At 41.7% G+C, this 25,033-nt stretch overlaps 1 protein-coding gene across 9 annotated transcripts in view; it reads right to left on the reverse strand.

The window, feature by feature from the left end:
• The window catches only part of TLN2 (talin 2), a 140,489-nt gene that overhangs the window by 59,340 nt on the left and 56,116 nt on the right, over positions 1-25,033 (reverse strand). For 8 of the 9 annotated variants that reach the window (XM_040076962.1, XM_040076956.2, XM_040076958.2 and 5 more), the window contains 16 exons: positions 24,327-24,456; positions 22,928-23,080; positions 20,891-21,033; positions 19,354-19,481; positions 14,237-14,300; positions 12,074-12,178; positions 11,574-11,729; positions 10,609-10,710; positions 7,724-7,800; positions 5,945-6,125; positions 4,002-4,115; positions 3,255-3,363; positions 2,391-2,599; positions 2,149-2,247; positions 915-1,082; positions 519-813 (listed from right to left, as the gene is read on the reverse strand). In XM_040076962.1, the coding sequence (XP_039932896.1) occupies positions 519-813; positions 915-1,082; positions 2,149-2,247; positions 2,391-2,599; positions 3,255-3,363; positions 4,002-4,115; positions 5,945-6,125; positions 7,724-7,800; positions 10,609-10,710; positions 11,574-11,729; positions 12,074-12,178; positions 14,237-14,300; positions 19,354-19,481; positions 20,891-21,033; positions 22,928-23,080; positions 24,327-24,456 (2,233 nt within the window). Of the gene's footprint in view, positions 1-518; positions 814-914; positions 1,083-2,148; positions 2,248-2,390; positions 2,600-3,254; positions 3,364-4,001; positions 4,116-5,944; positions 6,126-7,723; positions 7,801-10,608; positions 10,711-11,573; positions 11,730-12,073; positions 12,179-14,236; positions 14,301-19,353; positions 19,482-20,890; positions 21,034-22,927; positions 23,081-24,326; positions 24,457-25,033 lie in introns of those variants that run through there. The other variant, XM_040076965.2, reaches the window with a different exon arrangement.

Here is a 25,033-nt window from a genome sequence, read left to right on the forward strand (position 1 = left end):
ATCTTCTTCCTGTGTTTCTGGGGAATTATTTTTCATCTAATATAAACTGAGAACTTTCTCAGAAAACACGTAGCACCAACCATTAAGATGGTTTTAGCCAAAAACATTTTGTTCCTCATTTTAGAAGCTGCACTTTTTAGAAACATCTCAGAAGAAAAAGCAGATGTAAGTTTAAAAACCTACAACATAATCTATAATAATACCAATCACTGTCAAGTATTTGCCCAGGTGCCTGCCTTCTTATTTGGGCACAATTCTATGAAGTGAAGCAGTGGCAAAGAACAGACAAGATATCACAGTGTTCCTTCAGCACGGTATTGACTGTTTTCACTGACTATTTACTCCACCCAGCACACAGCTAGGTGCATGCTGCTGATGTATATTATGGGCTGGATCACTGCCCATCACGACAGCACTAGCTTAGAAGCAGAAAGCAGAGAAGAAGGATTTTTTCCTTTCTCGACTGGAAAGGCGCACGTGTGAGCGGTGGCAAGCTAGTGCTCCTGGCAGGGACTTACCGGCGTCTCCCATGGAGCTGAAGATGCTCTCGGTGACGCACATGATGGTGTCCGTGGCCTGGTCGTAGCGGCCGATGGGCTCTCCCCTGCTGGCGAACTGCCGCACGTGCTGCAGGAGGTCATGCAGCGCCTGGCTGACGATGCCGGCCGCGGCGCCGACCTGCTTCAGCAGCTCGCCGTCGTCCGTGGCAGCCTGGCAGGCCCGCACACAGTTCTCCACCGAGCGATCCACCAGCTTCCCCGCCTCGATCAGCTGCTCCTGGCACACCGGGGAGCTGATGGTGGGGCTCACCACCTGCGTGCAGAGAGCGCTCAGAAAAGGCTCCGCTCTCGAGGAACGCGCGCGGCGCTCCCCGGGCGTGACGCTCTGCCCCTCCGGCGACACCGCTGCCTCACCTTGGCACAGGCCACGAGCTGGGAAGTGGAGAGGGCACACTGGGTAGCGGCAGCAATGACCCTGTTCTGCAGGACCGTGTCCTCAGCCACCTGTGCTACGTTCTTGGCCTTCAGCACCAACATGGCAGCAGCGTTGGCAACAGCTTTGGCCAAACTCATCAGAACATCCTGGTAAAGTAAAGGGAAAACTCAGCCTGCGACATTAAAACGCACTCGGGTGTTAATTCCTGCAATCACTGAGTTCAAATCATTTCTTCCCATTTCCCCACTTAAAATCCCATCTATATACTTCAGTTTTTTAGTAGGATGAAGTCTTCCTAATTCCTCTCCTGTTAAAATGACCTGCTGTTCCTGTAAAGAAAATACTTCCAATACACTTATTTATAATTTCAACTTCACAGCAGGCAGAAAATCTTGCATTTCAAAAATCAACCCCACTACTTTTTGTTTTGCTTTCAGATATGATAACAGATATGTTTTCCTTACCCACTTTCTCCAGCACTCCATAACACAGGTAAGAAGGCTTAAATTCTTTCTCTTAGCCAAGAGCTGTAATACATATATTCAACTAGGAATACAAATGAGAACTCCGATGAAGTTCCCAGATTCACTGCTGGATGAAGTGGTAAAAATGGGCTGTAAGTTGCATTAGCAGACACCTTGCACACAGTGCACTGCAGAGGTTTATCTGCTGCTGAGAAGTACCCTCCCTTGCTTCTGGTGCAAACACGTCCCTGGCATTCACTGAAAAAATCCACACATGTTTTTACAGAGGATTTAAGGGCACTGGTCTTAAACTGCTGACAGCAAACACTGTTAAAGCATAAGGCATTGTGATTTTGTAATTGATGCTACTATTCATCTGAAAGAAATTTTGTTTGTAATATGATGTTTTTTCTACTCAGTTTATCAAAAGTTTTTATTAACTTCTGGTTTACATGTATACATACAGACACAGCAAACACTTGAATAAAACCCACTATATTTAATGGAAGAGATACAGTGCAAAAAGCTCTCCATGAAGCATGACAGCATCTGTATGATGCATAGAATGAAGCAGGAGTTCCTATGAAATCAGCACTCTGTGATTGTGTAATTGAAACCAACTTCAAACTGGATGCAATTAGCAAAGAGAAACTCCAGCATTTTCTAACCACACTTTGAGCAGCCTGGTTTTGTGCTGCTCCTTTCAGAACTGCACAGTCCTGACAGTGACAAGCAAGCCCCTTGTTACCTGGAACCTTTCATCTGTCTCATTCTCTCCAATCTGTCTCAGCAGCTCCCCACTTGCTTGTCCAATGCTTCCAGCTGCAGTCAAAACTGTCTGGCGAGGCTGGGAACAGGCAACAGTGAAATGCATTAATTCATAGAAAATGAGCTTTACTTGCGTCTTCGATTTCCTCAAGGAACTTCTGCATTAGTGTGAAAGCAATATGGCCAAAAAAGAGGGAACCTGAGAAGGTTTTCTGTACCCACCTCTCCTGAAGTAGGTTGCACAGCCTTCAGCAAGTCCGAGACAGCACTGGCCAAGGTTCGAGCAGCTTTCAGGAGGTCTTCTCCACTTCCAACTTCATCATCCATGAGAGCAGCAAGCAGTTTCACACCTTTGGACATCTCAGTGAGGTTGGAGGAGATGGTTGTAATGGCACATCCCACAGCAGTGTAATCAGTGTCAACTGGGTCCCCTGCAGAGCAAATGTTTTTTTCAGTGATCAGAACACTCGAGTGGCTAAAAGGGAAACAGGGGCAGCTACAAGATAAACTCTGGTGAGAGGTAAGAGACATTTCAAGACAGCCAAGCAATGCCTGTTAAGCGATGTGTCACTTAAAAAAACATTAGATTGCTATAAATTTTCTGATTTCTACATTTCTTCTGCAATAGTCTCTTCTAGTAGAATGTTTCTTCATTCAATGCAATTTGCTGAGGAGTCCACAGTTTCAGCCTCTTCCAATACTAAAACAGCCTGAGGTACAGTCTTGTCTCATTTAAGCCACTTGCAGCTCCCTCAACTTGCAATTTGAAGAAGAAAATCCCACTGTCAATAAAAACATTCTTTCCTTAACAACTGCCAGATCAATGATGCTTCCCTGTAGCAACCTGTACTCTGTTGGACAAGCAAGCTACATTTTACCTTCACTGACTGTTACAACTTCAGAGAAACTGAAGCTAGAAAAAATTGCGTTGGGAGGGACACCAAGTTTGTTCCACACATCAATGCACTTAGCTATTGGCGTGTTTTAAAGAAAATTTTCTTCAGCTGCCACACACTCAGTTCTTATGTTACTTCATTTAGATTGACAAACAGAGATTGCAAGGAAATCCTTCCCATTGAAAGTTACCTGCTGTAAGGTTAACAACAGATGCAGTTCCTGCAGTGATTGCATCAACCTGAGAGTGGATTTCATGTTTTGATTCATCAACCTTGTTCTGAACCCATACTCTTGATGCCTGAAGAGCAATAACGAAAAGGAGAATTAAGGACTGCAGTGAGGTTCGGTAAGGTAAGATAGTATGTACAGATCCCATTCCTTTGAGAACTTTTAGAAGTGAAACAAGACAAGCAGCAGGCCCTTAAAGTGAAATATGAAAGCAAGCATCTTCTTCTCCTGATTCTTTCATTACAGAGTTGCTCTCACATTTCAACAGCTGCCCTTCTAAGGTAAATGCCATAAGAAGGGCTGAACACTCCTGAGTGACAGTCCCTCATGAGCAATCACCCTCTGGCTCCATCCTCCTGCCCTAACCTGGATCACAAACAACAGAATCCTATTTTGTTGGTAGTTTTCATGTCACTGCAAGGCAGTAAGTCCCAGCACTAATACTGCCCATAGTTTGTGTTTAACTGTACATATGCCCACAAAACAAAAGCATCCCAGGCAGGTTTATGCAAGGAAGTCTGCTACATCTGATCTCAGGAGATTGATTAGAGTGAGGGGAACCACTGTACATGAACTCCTTAAAGAGAGCACAAAATTTTTACCCCATCTTAAAAGCTTTATCAACATCACTTGGGATCTGGCGACAATGACTGAAGTGGCCTGTAAACAGCCCAAAGGCCACTCATTTGTGCGTGGATTAGAACTCACCATGTCCTGCCCCAGAGGAGGCAGGTTGTCCACTTGGCTGAGGTCGGCCTGTGCCTGCTGAACCGCGTGCATGCTGGTGTTGATGGTCCCCATCAGCGCCTGCTGAGCCGAGGTCTGCAGGCAGAGCGAGGCAATGGCTGTGCTGTGCTCCAGAGGGCTCCTCAAGCACAAGTCACACGTGCAGGAGAGGCCCCGAGTGCCAGCAGTGCAGCAACCACAGCAGGCCACTTCAGAGAGCTGCCTTCTCCCAAAGGACAAAGCAAAGCCCTCGGACTCTTCTCACAGTCTTGACTCTGCTCATGCCATTTCACATTCTGCTGTACTTTCACACAAATATAAAGTGCTCAACTTTCTCAGCTCAAACCACAGCCAACAGACACACAAACCCCTGAGCTGCCTTACTGACCTACATTCCAGCAACAGGAAAACTCAATTTGTGTCTAGGACATCATTACTGATTTCCTGGGACAGCCTCCCAATGCCATCAAGGATGATTCTGAAACTAAATCGTCATCAATATGCATAAACTATCAGAAAATTGAAGAGAAAACTCTCTGTATTGGATGTCTGTGGTAAAGTTTTGGCTGCAGGGGCAGCCTCTGAGAGAATTTGCCAGGGACTGCCTCAAGCTGGGCAAAGCTGGCTCTAGACAGCTCCAACATTCCCAGCACAGCACACAGCTGAGTGCAGCACCACACTGATGGCACTTCTGGGAAAACAGTGGTGACAAAGGGCAAAACATCGGTGAGAAAGGGCAGTGAGGGGAAAAGGGAGTTCAGGAAACATCTTTGCAAATGCCAGTGCCTGACAGGGATGTGGGGTGGGGGGGGGCCCAAGACAGCAGAGCTGAGCTTCCTCAGCCTGTGGGAGAGAGCCAAGTGCAGCAGGATTTCTGTGCAGTCTGTGGAGAGGACAGCCCATATCCACCCTGCAGAGCACACAGGAGCCCACGCTGCAGCAGGGGGATTATTTCCCTGAAAGGAGCTCCAGCCCATGCAGAGCCTGTGTTGGAGCAGGGCCTTGCCAGGACATGCTCTCCTGAAGGGAGCTGCAGCTCATAGGGGACCCCCAATGCAACCAGTTTATCCTGAATGGCTGCAGCCCACTGGAAGAACTTGCTGGAGCTGGGAAAAAGCCTGAGGAACAAGAAGAAGCAGAGAGGGGCTGTTACAAGTTGACCACTTGTGAGCAAGGAGTAGAACAGTCAGAACTGAAGGAGTGAAGTTGAGTCTGTGTAAAAAAAAGGGGGTGGTTGAGAAGGATTTTTAGTTTTCATCTGTTTCTCATCATCCAACTGTATTTTAATCTACAATAAATTAAATTAATTTTCTCCAAGCTGCTTCTGTTTTGCCCATGAACATAATTGATGATCTCCCTATCTTTATCTTGACCTATACTGATATAAAGCTTTTTTAATCTTATATATCTTCCATACACATTTCTTTGGTTGAGGAGCAGGGGTGCCTGCTGAGCAGGCATCTGGCCAACAGCCAAGGTCAAAACTACACTTCTGGTAGTATGTCATGATTTTAGGCACTGATTATATTCTCTAAATGCTGATTAGGGCTTGTGAAAGTCTTTCAATTTAAACGAAAAAAAGCACTATCAGCTTTAAGCCTGCTAAAAAATTCCTAAGTTGGTCAGCTAGCGACAAACTCGAAGTAAGCCTTATCCTTAAAACTGCTTACTTTTGCCAGTTTTTAAACTTATTTTTTTCCCTTGCAATACAAATTTTAACTGCTTAGAAGTAAACAAAGGGCTGGAAGAGCCTGTTTTAAAGAAAATGAGTCAAAAAGTGACACCCTGAATATTTAAGGGATACTCTAAACTTATGTTTGGTAGAACAGCCAAGGACTCCCTGTCTCAGAAATGCATATAACATTCTGCTTCTGACTGCTTGCTGCACAGACAGGTTTCGCACACAAAACAAGGAGGTTTCTCACAAGCGGGGGCATGTGTCCTCTGTGCATCTGGCCAGTTGTGACTTGCTGCTGAGGAGAAGGCATGATGCCAATGTTGAACGTCTCGGGGCCGCTGGAGCCGGAGCGCATCACAGCCGGCAGCGCCACGGAGCCGTGCTCCACCTTCCCGGTGCGGTTAAACTGCTGCTGCAGGATGGTGGGTCTGCGAGAAAACATCCAACACACAAGCACTGAGCTCCTGCAAACCCAGGCCTGTCAGCTCTTCTTCCTCCAGGGTTTAAAACCGCATTTCACAACAATTGGAGAAGCTAGAAAACGTGATGGTTTTTCTTTTTAACCGTTTTCTAACACATTGGAAAGAAGATAATCTGGGGCCTCTGGCAGATCAGTTATTAATAGCACTAACGAGCAGGCAGCAAGGAGAGATGGCAATGTGCAGTTTTGTTAAACACGATACAACAGCTTTACCCCTTGTAGACAGACACATGGCAGACAGAACCAGAACAAGGTCTAAGGTGTAACTGCCTCATTACAGTTGTATCACAGGCTGATCAACAGAAAATAAAAGCATGAACCTCACTGAGATCTTTTGCTCCCTAGAACTGGGATAAAAACTTTCTTTCTTCCCCCTTTATACAAACAAGCACACACAGAACTTGCAAATAATCTGGCAGTCTACCAGATACTGCGCTGGAGAATAATAAATAAAGTTACTGCCATCCATGGTCATGAACTGGCTTGCCAGATATACTGCTCATATTTAAACATGATTCAACCTTTAATAGCTAGAAGCGTTGACAGAAATTCAGGCTCTAACAACAACACTCTGCTGAGGGGAAAAAAAAGTGATTTCAACTCTGAAAAAATCTTGTATTTATCTACTACAAGCTTTGGGCTTCTCTGCACAGCACTTAACTATCAGTATATTCTGGAAGTGATTTGGAAAGGGCCATGTCAAAACAAGCACATCTGAACATGTGTGATCCATCAAAAGATGAAATTTCCCATAGGGCCACATGAAATACCTAACAAATCTATCTCATATAAACCATATGCTTAACAATAAATCAAATGGACTTTCCACATACACACTGCTGACACTGCCACCCTCAAGAGTTCCAAGAAAAGACTTGAGTGGCTCATTACAGCTTATAATGTCACCAATCTGTTTCTATTGTCTCACTGCACAGGAAGATTTGACATTCCTTTTCAAGACTGTGGCCAGCTCTACAGTTCTGTGTTCTGCTACATTCAGTTACTCTCCCACCAAAACCATCGCCTGACCTACTTGTACCAAACCCTTTGCTCTACCCACACCACACATCTGATGAAATAAGCCAGCTCTGCTCATAACACTGCGTTCAACTAAACTGACAAGTGTCAAATCTACTGGAAACCATGGAACTAGCAGACAAAAGCAACTAAAACCTTGTAAATCACACATGAAGGTGAAAAAAATACTACAACCTTTGAGCTCTGCTTCATTATCCCCCTCTCTGCCCCAGCATTTTAAACTGAATTACAGCTGGAGTGCCTTTGTTCAAAGGTCGAGTTAGCACAAACCGGTGCCATTGCTGGTTGCTCTAAGCAGCAATTTTGTGACAAATATCTGCTCTTCAATCCTTGAATGAAGCTAGGAGCCTGCTGCATTGCCTGGGGACAGTACTTCCTTCTACTGAAATACTCTGTAGGAAACCATTCTTTAACAGTAGGAACTGTAGTAATTCATTTGAAAAAGCTGCCGCAGCTATATGTGGCACTCTTAAAAACAGACCATTCCCTCCTGTTGCACGCACTCACTTCTTAGGTGAAACAGATTCTTCCAACATGGTTGATTCCTCATCACCTTCAAGCCCAAATCTATCTTTACTTTGTTTCTGGAGGGAGGGAAGAAAAGAAAAGTTAAACAATGTGTGTTGTTTCTCGCCTTCTCTCCACCATTTCCTTGCCATTGATCACAAACCTAAAGAAACAACCTGCAGAGCCTTGTGCGGAGCTGAACACCCCGCTGTGGGGCAGTGAGTGACAGCACAACATCCCTCAGAGCTTCAGCATTTAACAGCCCAGGTTCTACACCCTGGCTGATGAAGTACATAAAGGAAAAAAGCCTGCTGGTGCCTTTCGGAACAAAGGTATAAGGAAAGTGCTGAAATGTTACTGGATGGTGCTATCTACTGATGCCTTACGATTTCAGCCTTGGTATTTTTCAAATCCTGCACTGCATTAGTGCATAACTCTAAACTCCATATAAAGTGTTAGTTAAGTGTCTTCACATTTTGGTCAGACAAAACAATCCCTCTAGGCCTGAGATCTAAGGACAGCCTATAGCCTCAGGCCCTGAAAAGCATAAACAAAAGTGAATTGGGGAGGGGAGCAAACCGGGGGTACATGACTTCATTACCTGAAGCTGTAATTGGAGGATTAACCCCTGATATGTAAATAGACCAAACTTAGATCTGTCTGAAAAACTCATGCCCATCATCCATTTTGGGTGTAGCCCCCTGGGGAGGCTTTGTCTGCCCTTAATGTACCTGAAGGCCCTTTATTAAATATACCCGCTTTATTCTTTTAACTTTGTCTGGCCTCTGTTTCTAGGTGAGCCTGAAAAAAGCATCACTACCAGTAGGAAATACATGCCCATAAGTAAAGACAATAAATTGAATACTGTCATTTTATCAGAGGTACTTTAAAGTTCAGGACAGCCTGACTTCAGGCTGAAGACTGAGGCAGGAGATTTTTAGTGCTGAGATAGATTTGTAAATATACATAAGGGCAGTAAACCTAAAGCACTAGAATCAACAGGAAACTACCAATCATAGAAATAGTGCCTTATAAAAAGAGTCTATTTCTACCTGTTGCCTAGTGCAGAGAAACTGTCTGCCTTCCCTCTTGCTACATGATTTGTAGTCTGAGTCTATACAGATGAATATAAATAGAGGAGTATCCACTGTGACCTTCCATTCAAGAGGAACCCCTCATGCACATCCACATGAATGCACAACTTTGGAGAAAAGTTTTTACTGTTAGAGTTTGATTTTCTGCATGAACTGAAACTCCCTATTTCTAGTCAAGATTGTGCTTTACTTCCGTAATAATGTGAAGTAAAAACAATGTACTGTTTTTAATATAGATATACGCCACTCCAGTTCTGAGTTCTCTGTCACCTGATTAATGACCTATCACGAAAATTGCAGGACATGAGGGGTTGGGTGGAATGGGGGGAACATTATACTAATAATACTAGAGCAGAAAAAAGGGTACTTATCAGTGCACACTGGAGAAAATGAGCTGGAGCAGCCCAAAGCACACCAAGAATAACAAAAAACAACTGAAAGCAACGAACCCCACTTTGAGGCATCCATCACAGAGATTAACATGGGCTCCATAACTGTGAACTACATCTTCTCATATGAACCATGGGTGATTGTGATTTAACCTGTTCCTAATTCATTCATTTTAAACTGGCTGTGTCAGCAGATGGCAGAGAAATTAAAAAAAAAAAAAATCAAAGGACTGGGAGTGGAAATTCTCACATTTGTATTCTACCAAGACAGAAGGCTGCTTTCATTTGGCACTAGACAGCAATTCTACTTATGAATCAAGTTTTAAAGGATCTACAGAAACCTGCAATTTATTTGATGTTTATTAAACCTGAGCCTGACAGCCTCGGAGAGAAAGGCATGTGATGAATTCTGTGTGATGAATTCTGGCAATCCTCCTGAACCTCTTATTGTGTTAACACCTCATGTTACATCCTACACCACTCACATGAACAAAGGCAATAAATTCTTCTGGGCTACTTAACTTCATGATTTCTTACTACTGAAATCTATTACAGTGAAGAATGACGTCGTTTGGAATGTCAATAAAGTAAAAATTTGACAAGAAGCAATCAGTGCTGTTTGGAACACCTCACTTTTCTATACAACACGCTTAGAACGGGACAATTCAGCTCCATGTTTGTTGGCAAACTTGCCATTTCTTGCTCTTGCACTTGCTTGGGAATAAATACTTTTAAATACTGGAAATTCCCATCAGCCCTTCCTCTCTCCTGCCAGGCACATTCCATAAAAACAAGTTTCAAGGCAGCCTGACCTCTTCACAAACACTGATTTTATCCCTCTCTGCACAACTGAGGGCTAATTCTTCACTTTACTAATCAGAGCAAAAGCAATGTACTGGTTTAAAATGCAAAAGCAATGTACTGTTCTTAATGTTTTTAAAGCAATGTACTGTTGGGGCTTTTTGGTTTGTTCTTCTGGCCAAAAGAACTTTCTCAGCTTTGGAACATTATATACAAGAGTATCTGGACAGCTATGTGCAGTCCTGGCTGTAGTTTTAAATATTGCTTCTAGGGTAATTTTCCCCCACCTGATTCATCGCTTTCAACTATAGCTTAAAAATCCATGGCTGAAGCTTTGGGCTCTTCCCTGGATACACAGTCACCAGGTCACCTTCCAGACAGAAAAACAAAGCCAGGAGTGCTGTACCAGGCCTGAAACATGCTAGAGACCTAATAAATAGCTTTGATCTTTCCAGAAGCAGTGCCTTATTGGTAGGTAAAAATAAATAATGTCAAAACACAAAATACAACACTGACTCCATGAGAGAAAATCTGCAGTCCCCACATAATTTGAGTTTTTGCATCGGCTTTTTTACTACATGCCAAGATGTTAATACTGTACCTTCTTTAGGATGATATCAATGTAACCCGCAATTAACTGAGAGATCTGTTCTCCTTCAGTGGTCTGTACTGAGTAATAGCTTTCCTGATATTCACCAAAATCCTGAAGAAAAAGGGGAAAAAGCCCAAAAGGTCTTTGAAAATGCAAAGTAAGTAAATGAAGGAACAGTAGCAAATATGAGTGAGAAAACTCAAATTCTGAAATTGTATAGACATTTCATTATATCCAACAGTAAGTTCAACTTCTCCAAGATTCTAAAGCAGTCTGTATGCGAGACAGAGGGAAGAGAGAAGAATGCTTTTCATTTCATCACAGATGTTTCATAAATTGAAATACCCAAGAGTGTTCATCATTGAAATACCCAAATGTTCACCTAACTTTATTAGCTTCAGTCACTTGAGGATGGAGAAAAGGTTTTTTTAGAATTTAATCCTAGAGCATAACCATCCACGCAATTGGAAATTAGGTGCACATGAATCAAGTGGATGCAGTTCTCTAGCCTCTGCCTCTTGCTCCATTCACTTTAAACAACCTGTGCACACACAAAATGTATGATGCAGAGGTCTCCTATGGACCAAATAATTAGCAAAATATCACCCCCATGAAGCTTCTCTAAATTCATAATTATCAAAAACATGAGTGAGCCAGGTGAATTTATGTTCATATCTTGCATGTCCCAAAGTACATTATGAATGATAAGCATCATAACTATTAACACAAGTGTGAACAATAATGCTCTCTTAACTGTTCCATTAGCTAGGCACAAACCAGATTTAAACAGCACTTCTGAGGAACAGACCTGTCTACAAGCACCAAACTACAGATGGAACCTGGACTAGAGTATGTGCCAATGTCTTACTTGAGGACTCTGACTCTATAAGGCTGGAAAATTGGAGATAGAACAAGTTACAGTACAGAAACCGTTCTGCAGCTCCTTGTCCTCTGAACACACACACAAAGATTACCAGAGTGAAGCTCTTAGGTGAGGCAGCCCAGCGTTTGACAGTTGTCAGTGGCCACTCCTGCAGCACCTCCTTGGTCTTCTCATCCACGCGCATCACGGAGTCTTTGGTGACCCCCAGCAAACGAGGAACCAGCTTGTTTTTGCCTTTCATTTTTTCCTGTAACAAGGTGTGGAAGGTTGTTTTCCATACAAACGTAGCTTTCCACAGGACAAAGGAAAACAAGATAGAATATCCTGACAAAGGGAAGCAGCTGGCATGCAGACAGTGACAATTTAAAACTCCGCACTTAGTCTGTCTGCTTACAGAAAATGATTTTCAAGCAATGCATTAAGAAGCTCTGCTCTTTAGTACATCTTTACTATTCAGTTCAAAAAACAACTCCTCACTCTTCCAGGAAACTGAAATATCTCAGTGGTGGAGGCAGCAAACCTTTGCTCAGTGAGAGGCCTGAGATACTCCAGAACCAAGGGTAGAGGTTGGTCACAGAAGAGCCCCGTTACCTTGACGAGGAAGAACGACACCCCGTAGGTGCGCAGGGAACGCGCCAGCTTCACGTACTTCACCTTGGCTTCGATCTCGCTCATCTCACCACAGTTTTTGTGCTCCTGTAAGAGAGTTCAGTACCAATTAGGCAGAACCAAAGTCTTCTAGAAACAAACGAAAAAAGGGCACAGCTTTTATCTAGTTCAGATGTTTAGTTAATAATCATTACAATTAGGACATCTGATAAGATGCTGGGTAGAAACGTTAGCAAAACTATCATATAATGCCTCACATCAGAGAAAATAACTACCCTGGGCAAAGAGAACCCTCCACTCTGACCATCAACCACTCAATCTGTGCTTCAGACCATGCACATTGAACCCCTTCTGGCAGTTCAAAATTCCATTAGGTGTCATACAATTAACACGTCTTCACTCAGCTTTTGAAAGCCATTTAAGTGTACAATGCCCTTTTTCCTCTTCCCAGAAACAGATTATCTATTCCTGTTTTGTGCCCAAAACTTCTGATTCATGACAGCCTCACACCTTGTACATGACCATTTCTCATGTCTTGCAGGTACTTCCAATGAGCCTTTTTTTTTGCCAGTTGCAGCATTATCCAGAATTTTTTCCAACACATGAAAATAATTCTACAGCTGAGAAACAAGCAATTTTTCTGAATAATTCACCCTGAAATACTCACCTAAGTGTGCCTTGTAATTTGGTCTCTATTTATTATTTAAACTATTTGGTCATTAGTAGATTAAGGATTACATGTAAGTTTTGTATTCTTTGTAAATCTTATGTATTTACATTTCACCCCAGCATCTGCTCTCCTGTCCAGACCACTGTGCTGGAAACCCCATCCAAATGTCTCACTGCTGAAATCCTGTTTGTGCGATTCCCTGTCCCACCCCATCTCCGCTCAGGTGATTCTGAGCCGCTGGTTGTCACCTCTCCCACGCTGACCGACGGCAGCAGGGGGAGCACCAGGAACGTGGGAAGTGCCTCTTACTTCACTCGTTCCCACCTCGACAGCCTGGGAGCGCCCAAGGGGGAGGCGCTGGGAGGAGCAACTGCAACTCCAAAACCCTCTTGCATCCCAAGAACACGGGCTGCTCCCATCTGCCAGCTTCAGCATGGACAACGCAACCAGGATCCCAAAAGAACAAGAGCACAAATGCAGCACCTGCCAAGCTCCAGAACTCCATGATTTGGGAAACACCTGGGTTTTTTTTCAAGAAGACAGCTCGCATATTCTACCTTGCTGTCCAATCTTTGCCCAGATCAGTGCCCTCACTGATGGTCTGCTGGTCCATGCACTAAAGCACATAATGATTGAAACTACTCACAGGTCATGGCTGACACGGGCAAAAATCCCATCTTTGAACAGCATGGCCACGACTCTCAGAAGTGAAGGAATCTGGTTTTTGCTTAAACTGCAGTGTCACTGCACCACCTCAAGGTGCACAGCAAAGTGACAGACACACGCAGCCACGAGGAAATACCGCAAACTCCGGGCAGAACAGAGTCACTGAGTTATGGGAATGTAGCAGACAAAAGAAAGGATGTGACCTGCTCCTGCCCCTGAACTTGTCTCTAGCTGAGATCACACATCTCTGGTGTGTCCTTCCAGAAGCCACACGGCTTCATCTCACCTGCTGACCTCAGAACTTTGCAACGTCCACTGTATTGCCAAACTTGTATTTCAGTGGGCAGAGACACCTGGTGCGTGTGCAGTACTCAGACTCTGACACCACTTCTAACAAGATGAGAACATTTTAACATTTACAGTCAACGGCTCCAGCCTTTTACACAATGGGGTGATTCCCACACACAACACTGAACTCCAGCATTAACGAGCAGAATTGAAGCCCATGTTTGAATCAAGCATGAAATTAAAATTGGCTTTTCTAAACATGTGTCTATTTTAGTGCAAATATGCATCTTTATATTTCAATGCAACTGACAAAAACGTTTTAAAAATACTGAATTTTCACTCTCTCTCTGTTTAACAAAGTACACTGGATAATACTGGTGAAGAAAAAAGGATCAGGATAAATCCGCTGAAGAAATAAAAGCTGTGCAGTTCAAGTATATCCAAAGTATACACCTGGGAAATCTCAAATTTTTCTTATAAAGGCAGTGAAACTGTAGTAGTTTCTTCAGCCTCACAATTACCTGAAATACTCTCTTTTCAGCCCCTCTTTGTTTGGTATATTCTTTAGGCAGGAATTCTTTCAGGCTAGGAGGAAAAAAAAAAAAAGAAATTCCAAAGTTAATGGCTCCTTTTTGAGGAGGGATGCTGTCCATATATCTTTACTGGCACTGGGTACCCCAGGCTTCCTATTATGTGTGTTAAATACCACCATAACAAAACCAAACCAAACTAATAGAGCAAGAGCAAGTTGTTACCTTACCACAGGAGCTGCTGCCCCATGTAGTACTTTTTCATGTTTAGAAAATTCATCAGAAATAGATAATAGCTGGGACACTTTGCATTCTTAAATGACAGGCTGCGTCTCAGCAGCTGAGAGGGTTTCACACCTAAATGCAGCTACACTCAGTGGAACCTGGGAGAAGGGACGTGGAGGCTTGAGGCAGCTCTGGGTGAGCTCAGAGTTCAGACACCGCTGTCACTTCACAGCAGCACCTGGATTTACTGATGTGTGGGACCAAGTTCTTTCTCTGTGTCATCCAAGAAGTGTTAGAACACTAACATTATACTGAAAAATGAGCAAGTAATCTAAGTGGACACTTCATACCACTCAAAGTCAAAAAAGAAGCAATTTTAGTTTCTGCAGCACTCAGATTCTAAGGCTCTCAGAACATGGATTAAATTAAACAAGTGCAGCCTCCGTGACAGAGCTCAGTCAGAAGGAATCCTTCAAGCCCTCATCTGCCCCTCCTTGCTGTACAATAAAATAACCTCGATCTCAGCCAAATTTCACCCTAACCTGAGGGTGTATCAGCACTCTGCTTTAACAAATAACTGTTCTGCATTGTGCCTTCCCATCTGGAATATCCTACTCTGATGAAACCATGACATGTATTCAGCAGGTCATTCTCCATTTGAAGAAACTTGCACAATTAAAATAATTAGTCTCTAAGAATTCCCCCTACTTTGGACTATTAAGAATCATAGAAAAAGTATGACTGGAGAATGTCCTCCTTATTTTGATTTATTCAGTAAACAAGCAACACTTAACACTGAAGGCTAGACAATCGACTAGGATACAAAGTCAGTTTTGAGACTCTAAACAAGACTGGCAAAAAACCTGCTCAATTGTTCTGTAGGAGCTGCTTTGGTTTTTGTATCTTGAGGGTGTTTGTGTTGGGTTTTTTCTTTGTATTACTGTGCCTCTTTTTTGTGTTTTTAAAAAGAAAAGTGTGCCACTGCAGACAATCAAAAATAGCTCAAAGACTAAATTAGGACTTTGTGCTTCAAAAGTATTATTCAGTATTGAGATCACATAATTTGTCTTTTCCATAAAGATTTAGCATTATAAAACAAAATAAGAACAACTGTCCTTGCTAATCTTCCTTCTGATGTTCTCATAGCTACATCTCACTTATCCGTGATAAACAAATCTCTTCTTGGGGACTTATTTACAACGTCATGGAGAAGGGAAGGCTGAAGAGCCAAATTAAAACTGCAGATAAGGTCTGAACACAGCTTATTATCTTAAAAAGCTGCTCTATCTATTGTGAAACAACTGGTGGTTTTATACAGAGTTTCACAGGTTCAAACCAGCTTAGTTAAATTCAATTCCAAGGAAAATTCATGAAAAAAACACCCCCAAACCTGAATTAAACAAAGTTTCCTTTGGGAAACGGATTTATATAAACAATTTATAGCTATCAACGCACTTTAAATTCTCATCTTTTATTAGCTAGATTTAATATTCTCAGCTATCTATATGCAGATAAACTATCAAAACCCTCACATTTTCAAGCTTGTCTATTTACTTTTTAATTAATGTAACACTTTAAAAAACATTGCTAAGCAAACATTACTTGGAGCTTCATAAGCAGCAAAGGGTTAAGAAAACAACTCTGTGCTTTGTCCACCAAGCAGAAATTGTAATACCCCTGCACATGTGAGTAGCAGTGGGATTGGAAGTTTTTTCCTTTCATCACTTTCCAATATTTTTAAATCAAGGGGCAAGTGATCACCTCAGCGGAAAGAGTGAAATGCCAGTTGTGAACAGACTGAAATTATTTTAATTCTACCTATAATCCAGATATTTTCTTTACAGACACACGTTCAGTTTATTTTACTGCTTTTTAATGGAGCTAGCAAAAAGAATGGAAATATCTTATAATTTAGCCTTCTTTAATCCCTTAAATTACACATATTAGAATGGACACTGAACTCAGTCAAAAATACAGCTAGCAGCAAGTAGTGTTGCTTTAACTTGGTTTACACTGAGTTTCATCTTCCAGTTCCTTAAAAAAAAACTACACAAGTGCCAACACTTTGATTGTTTTTCATGAGCATAAACGTGCTCTTGAAAAAATACAGCTTAATTCAGCAAACCAGGTTAGATTGAAGAATTGAGCCCAGCATCAAGCTCACTTCCCATCTGCAGCTTTTCTGTTTGCCAGTGTGCTTGCTAAGGAGAGTTGTGCAGTCTGAGGTGCTCCTTTGCTATCTGCAGATGAACAGTGCCAGCCCTTTATTAGATGTTCTCTCAGTAAATTCAGCCCCAGGGAACTCTCTGTAGGTGCCATGCAAAACCACATCTGTGCCATGAAGGGCACGAAGAAGGATCACTTTTAAGGTGATAGTTTAATGCTTTCACAATTTACTTTGGCAAGAGCTTCAAGGGAATTCCAGCAACCAATACCAAGGTCTTAGCAAGATGCAGGCAATAATCCTCATCTGTGCCAAGGATATTTTAACAATGACAAAAAAGGAGACAAAAGGTCTCTCTACGCAAACATATTGTAGGCATGATAAACTAAACTAAGCTGTTTCCAAACAATTTCATTAAATACTGGTGCTATTGTGTTTTGTGCTGGCTTTTGTAGGAGCTGACAGATTCTCCTTAAGGGAAACTGTAGCGTCTTAAGGTTTCAGTAGTGAGGGACTGAATACCTCTCAAATGTATTTCACATATTGAGCTAGTGCACACAGTTTATATAAAACAAAACTACTTTCTTACTTGAAAAGAACAGTGTTTATGCACCAAACTTTAAAAAAGAGTTGGGTGAAATGAAAAAGAGCTCAGTCATTTTCAAGGGGATAAAAAAAAATTAGTAAGTTTGTATTTTTTTTTTCTAAAAGTATGAGAGATGCCTCTTCGGAAAAAAGTAATGAACATTTAACTACACTATTTCTGTATATTGTTCATAGTGAGCCAGGATCACTTGGCTCACTTAGACTCACTGAACAAAAGCAGGAGTTTTCACAACAAGGCTGTCATGATGGCTATGTAAAATAAATGTACCACTAAATCATGGACAGGTACACTTCAAATTAGGAGACAATGACCAGGAACTTACTGTTCTGGAGCAGGTTCATCTGCAGAGGAAAAAACTGAATTACCTCCAAATGAGAAATGCTTAATTGTATGAAAAGGATTAAACACTAGGACAGAGAGCAATTATACTTGGTTACCTGCCAAGTTTGGTTCCAATACAATCAAAGCCCTAAATGAAAATAAAACAATGGCAGAGAAAGATGCCCTACAGAATGTAAGAAGGTTCTGAATTTTGGACTTCTGGTTCAAAATGGCTTTCACTGGAGTGACTTTTTTTTTCTAATGGATTGTTCAGTCATTAATACCATTCATCTCTATTAGGATTAAAAACAAATAATGCACATTTTGAGTGATGGCTGTTTCATGATGGACCCCAAACTATCCAGCACTGCATACAAAGTAGAAGTGCCATCCAGCCAGCACCTTCAGTGAACCATTAAAAACACTCACTAGATGGGAGCTTAAAAAAAAGAAAGAAACTTTCCACTGAAAAAACCAAGTAGCACATTAGAAAATCCTAAAAAACTTAAGCAACTGAATGCTGTTCAGCACCTGGCAAAAGCCAGTGGTTAAGCCTGTGGGAAACTACTGCTTTAAAAATTAAAAGCAGCTATTTCTGGGAACACTTAACTCTCGAAATCATTACCACGACACAACATCAGCTTATCATGAGATGACACCCGCATGGTTTGCTGCAGGAATACCCTTCAGTGAGTGGAGTGAGAGGGGAAGAACAAGCAGACAATGGACAAATCCCAGAGAAATGTTGTTGTGTTACTGCTCACAGCTCTAGGAAATAAAACCAGTGCAGTGAAGCTGTTACACCGGGAAAGGATCATGGGCCAATCGGGAGCAGACAGACAGGAAAAAGAAAAGCTGAGCATTAATTGGAACTGAAAGATGTTTATTTGCATAACTGAACTGCTACTTCAGGAAGAGCCTTGAGAAGTGAAGTGTTTCACACAAGCAGTGCTGCAGCATTGCACGTCCCACTGCAAAGTGATTCCCTGAGAGACTGAACACCCCAAAGGGGCTGGCAAAGGAAGCCTGAGGCAGCACTCAGCACTCTGCCAGCAGAACAGGACACAAACCAAATACGCACCCATCATTTTGGGCCTCCAATTAAGGTATTTATCAGCCTCATATGTGGGCAAGGCTTGGTGGACTGTGCAGTAAATAGCTCTCTTTTACCTTCCTACATTGCTTTCCTCAGACTTCGGCCCTCGGTTAATTCTACTGCAGGTAAACCAATCAGAAATTAAAAATCAGTAGAAAAATGGGACATCTACACTTCAGTCAAATTTAACTTGCCCTCCTGATAGCAGTAAATTAAGTGTCACAATAAAGATGAATGGACGAGCCACTTGTAAGCAGGACTTCTGTCCACGCCTGAAACAAAGAGCACAGTTCTAGAATTCCATTCACACACCACCACGAGAGGGTGAATCTGACCAAGTGAATATTGCTGCTAAAAAGTTCAGAAAATTTAATTTCTACACGCAGGAGTGCTCACTTTATTCAAATGACACAGCTTCTTTCCACTCTTGTGCTTTGCTGGTACTAAGTGTGTACTTAACTGGCACTCCAGGAGAAGCCAGGGCCCTGTGATGTCTAATAAGCCACTGCCAAAGGTCCCTCCTCAGCTGAGGTTGCTGATTTGTGCAATAAAGCTCCTTTCACTGGGAGATTTGCTATTGAAAATACACTGAATCTGATTACCTCTGCTTGGAGTAACAAAAAGTGCTTAATCTGTGACAACTCAACATTAGTTACACTTGAGGTCACCCAAATTTAGAAGTTAGAAGTGTTTACTCTAAAAATCCAGGTTTATGTTTGTGTTCTACATGAGGTCCAAACTGGATCTGTACTTGAAAGCCTCCAAATTCACAGGCCTTCTCAAAGGAGACAGGATGGGAGCCGTTCAGAATGTCATCACGAGCCTAGAGGAGATAAAAAAAGATGCGTCAGAGACACACAGAACAACTAGTCCACCTCAAATTCCTTGAAAGGTTGAATACAGCCAGCAACACACCCTTTTCTTTTTGAATGTCTTTATTATTCCATTCTGGATGTGCATGTGACCAATAAAACAGAGCTAGATCATTTAATTTTCTCTATGGACAGTTACTGAAGTATTAAGATGGTATCAGCTTTGATCCAAAAGATGACTTGACAGCCATTTCCTGCTGCATGTGTAAATAAAATAAAATACAACGTGCACAGACACTTCTGTGTACGTACACACACACATCTACAGATGCATGAGTGTGCAAACACACACACACTGAAAAGCTTTCATCCCACTGCCTCATAAAAGGGAAAAATACCTCCATAATTAGTAGGTAAAAACAAAATTACTGTGACAGATACGGCAATAGGGACAGGCACACAGTATTTCTCTTCCTTTTGTGTAAGTTTGGTGGTCACTGAAGATGACAGATTTTATAGCTCTGGCAGTTGAAGGGTCACCTACCCATAGACAAAGCGTTAGCAACACACAGTGTCAGAGCAGCCTGAATGAAATATTTTAGTGGCAGGAGAACAGCTCAGTGTGATAAGCCTGCTAAAACACTTCAAAAAGGTACCGCTGCTCTACAAGCAATAGAACAGCCTTACCTTCTGCCTCAGATTTTTAAAATATCATTTACATCAACATCAAATATCACAAAGGCACATTGCATTAAACCTTCATTCATTTTTTCTTTTTACTTTGAAAAAACCCCCAAAACTTTAACAAAGATTTTAAAAGCCTGCTTCTTTCATACTGAATTGCAGGCAACTGCAATGGCACCTTCAGTTAAATCCCATCTCCTGCATAAGGCTTCTGGCTGTGCCAAGGATGCACAGTCCCTCTGACAGTTCAGGAAACCTGTCCAGATGGACTCTAGGTGGTCCCCTATGACAGAAAGCCTCCCTTGTGTGCTGTCAGGCCAGAAGAATGGAAAGGAGTGCAGAAGAAGCTCTCTCACTGATCAGGCAGAAGAGAATAAGACATGAGGGACAGAAAGCTGTTCACAAGCCTGACCTGAGACTCCACATTCCACAGACAGCAGCAAGAGAAGAGAAGAGAGAGAAGAACTAAAAAGAGCAACTTGGGACTAAAGGCATGTAGCAATTTTAAGGAAGCAGGCTGTCAAAGCCAGTGGATTTTTGGCTCAGTGTTCATTACTGGGTTCAAAGTATTTGATTAAAAAAAATCAGCAAAGCCCCTGTACTATCATGTGGTTTTGGAGCTAGACAAAACTAAAGCACATCCAGAACTGGAGTTCTAAAGATGGAGTATTTGAGCAGCACATTTTTCCTAACAAACCTATACAGGTTTCCTCAGACAAGGTAGGAAGTACTGTACCTGAACATAAAGCAAATTCAGCTGAACAGGATCCCTTGAATCTACATTCTGGTCTGAATAAAAGAACTTTCGTCTCAAGAGCAGCGTTTCATTTTCATCCACTCCCTGCTCTCGGAAGGTCCGGCTGTGATCCAGCCAATTTACTGCAAGAGAGCCACAGACGTGCACTGTTACCCTGGTTTTTCTGAGCCTTTTGATTTTCTTAAATGGAGTCAGATCTTTTTAGTTATTGTACAACATTAAGAGCAGTTTTCTACCTTTCCCACATATGTAACATAAGCAAATCCTTTGTTTTTCATTCTCTGTCCTTTGTTTGCATATTTCTAACCTGAAAACAATTGTAACTGACAATTGGTCTGGCCACTGAGGCTGAGGGGGGGAAACCCCAAAAAGCCCATCTTCTGCTAGACCCACAAATGTATAAAAAGTAAGAAATAAACAGAGGGGCTCTCTTCTCTCCGCTCTCTCAGCTGTGAGCTGGATCAGAAGAACCTCTGCCTTGTGAAAATCTCTTGTCTGCGTGTGACTGCTTTGTGCGTCTCGGTGACAGTGCACATTGGTAAATCCACACGTTGTGAGTGTTAAAGACCTCGTGAAACTCATGGGATAATCGGCATTTCCACTGGGGGGGGAAACGCCACGTGAAATGTTACTTCCATTTCTGTTTCTAGTCATCAGTGCTGAAGGTTTGCTACAAATGAGAACTGAAAACCAGCATGTCAGGTTTGTTCCCCGACATTCAGGTGGTTTTAGAGTCTTTTTGCCCTCTGCAAAGCTCTGTGCCAAACGGATGAAAGAGACGGAGTCTTCGAGTTCTGATTTTTCAAGGTTGCATGCTTCGTTTATCTCTCTTATATTACAATTTTCTCAGTGCCCAAAGATGTTTGCAGCTGCCTGGACATCTGATGACTCCAGCCCGCCCAGGGCTGTCCTTATCTTTTATACTAATTGCTACGTATTCTTTATTTACTATTTCTCACCAATGCCTATTACTAATACTAAACAGGTCATTTCTACCTTGACCCAATCCCCATTAAACTACTTTGTGCCAACGTCACTGCAGAAGTGGAGTGAGGGAAGAAGAAAGAACAAGTAGGAGACAACGCCCCAAATTCTCCATCTTGCCCCCGTTCACTTCAATGTTAGAAACCTAAACTTATTGTTTTTTCACCCTGTGATATACTAAACTACAATCTTTCACACTCTTGTGGCCTGTAATTCATCTCTCAGTGTTGGAAGCCTTTCCCACGGACTGAGATCAAAGCCAGTGTCTCTCTGAGCTCTGGGCCAGGGTCCCAGACCCCCTGTCCAGGTCTCTGACGTTCCAGGGCAGCCAAAGGAATGCCCTGGACTCCAACACCAGCACTGCTGAGAAACAAGGATATTCTACAGCATGAACATGGTTAATATTGAAGAAACAACCGTAGTGATGTTTTATCACTAACTTTAGATCTTCAAACATTCACAGCAAAATTAATTTACCAAGTTTTACCTCTAAAACAAATTATTCTGCCTACCTTTCTTATCACTGAACACAATTCTAAAACATCTTCCTTCCACTTACAGTTAACCTTAGTGTCTTAGAGTACAGCAGAAAAAATGGTTATTGTGACTTAGCACACAAAACAAATCCAATACTGTCTCAGTTCTTTGGCAAACTTCATTTACAGTTAAAACTTACACCTTCAAACACAAAACTACATTTTGGTGGCTTTCAGTAGGCATCAATTATTAAATATACGATTTTAATGAAGGGACAAAAACAACCCCTCACACTAAAGTTGGAATACCCATAGCAAACATGTACCAAAAAGCATTCCAAAACACCTGCTAACTCTCAAAGGCATTAACTTGCCCATTCACTTCATTTCAAAACTACTCAGTTGCAGGCAGCACTATGTATAAAGGGGTGCAAAATACAGCCAGGAACCAACTGAAACACACTGAATAGTGTAAAAATGCATTCCTGCATGGCTTCTTTGCATTATACCATGGAAAGATATTAATCAAAGAATTACCCTGGAATACATTACTCACAATCATCATCTGTATGAAGCTTTGCCTTCAGTTTTTCCATTTTTCTTTCATCACGTAACAGCGTCCTATCTTTCTTAAGCGTTCCTGTACTCTCCTCTTTCTTCTCTTCGATGCTCTCCTGGATTAATGAATATTCCTCATAATTTGTTATTCCTGGAATTATAAATAAATCCAATATCTGACCTCATCTTTCCAATACATCATTTCTTTGTCATAAGCTGCATTTGCCACTTTCAGAAAGGTATTGTGTATAAGGTATTTTTTTCTGCTGCCTATCAAGAGAAGCTGCCAGTTTAAAAACATGATGGAATGTAAAATAGCTGTAAATTCCAAAATGGAGACAGGCCATAGTAAATTTCCATTCATGGATGCCTACAATTCCTTTCTGAGGACTGAGTAATTTCGGCTTGCCCATGATGCAAAAAGAAATGTGGCAGAGCCAACTGAGGAACAGAAAGCATGTGAAATTTATGATTTTTTCCTTTAAAGTGTTATGACTCAACTCCTCCTGTGAATTTTATACAAAACTGAATCAAAAATCAGTTCAAAAATATTTAGCATATGTGCTAAGTTGTTCCCATTTCTTTGTTCTGTTTGGGAAAGCTTGTTTATGTTATACCAGACAGCAAATTAAATACTCACCTACATGACCACATTCATGAAAATAAGTCATACTAAATTTTGAGGTAGTTACAGCACATTAGAATCCAACATACAAAACTTCAAACCTGAAATAGATGATTCACTTTCCAAGTAAAGTAATATAAATCAAATTAAGGCAGCTTGAATTCTAAATGAATTTAAGCACTGTTTTAAGACCTTAATTAATCCATGTTGGATGCATACTTGCAGTGCATGTATTAAATACGAATTTGTTTTTAAAAATGTCTATTTAACTAAGAATTGAGACAGACTATAAGCAATATGACCCATTTTTGACCAGCTGCTCTGCATGGCTTCTGCATATTTTACAAATGATACAACTTTGTGATCAACTCTTAATTGTAACAACACAAAGTCCTAAACTTGGGTACATTTCAAGATCAGCAATGTTCATCTTTTATCCAATTAACACCAAGTATAATTTCAGTTCTGAATCTCTACCTCACGGCAGGAAAGAGTATGTAAACGTAACGTACAATAAAAAATTGGTATCTGTACTATTGGATAACTTTGTGCCTTCAACTGCTAAATTCTTAAGTTTAAGGATATAGCTGACTCTCTACAGACTTTGATAAAACCTGGACAACAGGTTTCAAGAAAGTGTTTGTTTAGTATCTTAAAATAAATTTATACTTTTCATATGTATACCAATTTCTAGCCACACAACATCCTAACAATCAAAATTTAAATATGACAGAAAAACAAATCCTTAAGCATGCGGGTCCCAAAACCTTACCTATCCTGCTGCAAATGGTAACCAGCAATTCACCCACTGTTTTAGAGTCATCCACCATGACTGTCTTCACTGAACCATCCAACATCCGTATTTTCTGAGGTCTCTGTTTCTTTTTGTACTCCAATATATCCTAGGAAGTAAACACAGCTGTTTCTAAATGCTTTTGGAAGCCACCACAAGCCAACCCACAACCTTAGATGCCTAAAACAGGATTCCCTTCCTGCCCTCCAAGCTGGATTTTTCCTTTGTTACAGTACAGGCACATGCACTCATTTAATAAACTCGAGAAGCGACTGCTTTGAGATCTGCCAATGCCATTTTTCAACAATTGTCCTGAGTGGCAGGATCTAGTCAGGGCAGGACAGACCAAAGTACCTTTGTGCTGTGAAATCTAGTCCAGCATTTCAAAAGGACTGCAATGCCGTGGCTGCAGCAAGCTGGCCATGGCATGAGCCAGTCTGACCTCAAGTATACAAGAAACCAACTCTAACACAAGGTCACGTCAAATAAAAAGCACATAAAAAGTTATTTTTCAACTTTCTGGCAATCATTCTACGAAGACACTACTGACCACAGCAGCTCACAGTGACAACCTGAATGCAGGAAAGAACTGACCTCTGAGGCACAGCAAGGAAGAGGACTTGGTCAGCTTCAGGAAGAGACTCAAGACCCTCCCACCCCTCCAAATGCTAAACATTCTTCTCGCT

This window comes from Hirundo rustica, chromosome 13 (assembly GCF_015227805.2).
Source record: "Hirundo rustica isolate bHirRus1 chromosome 13, bHirRus1.pri.v3, whole genome shotgun sequence".
Lineage (NCBI taxonomy): Eukaryota > Metazoa > Chordata > Aves > Passeriformes > Hirundinidae > Hirundo > Hirundo rustica.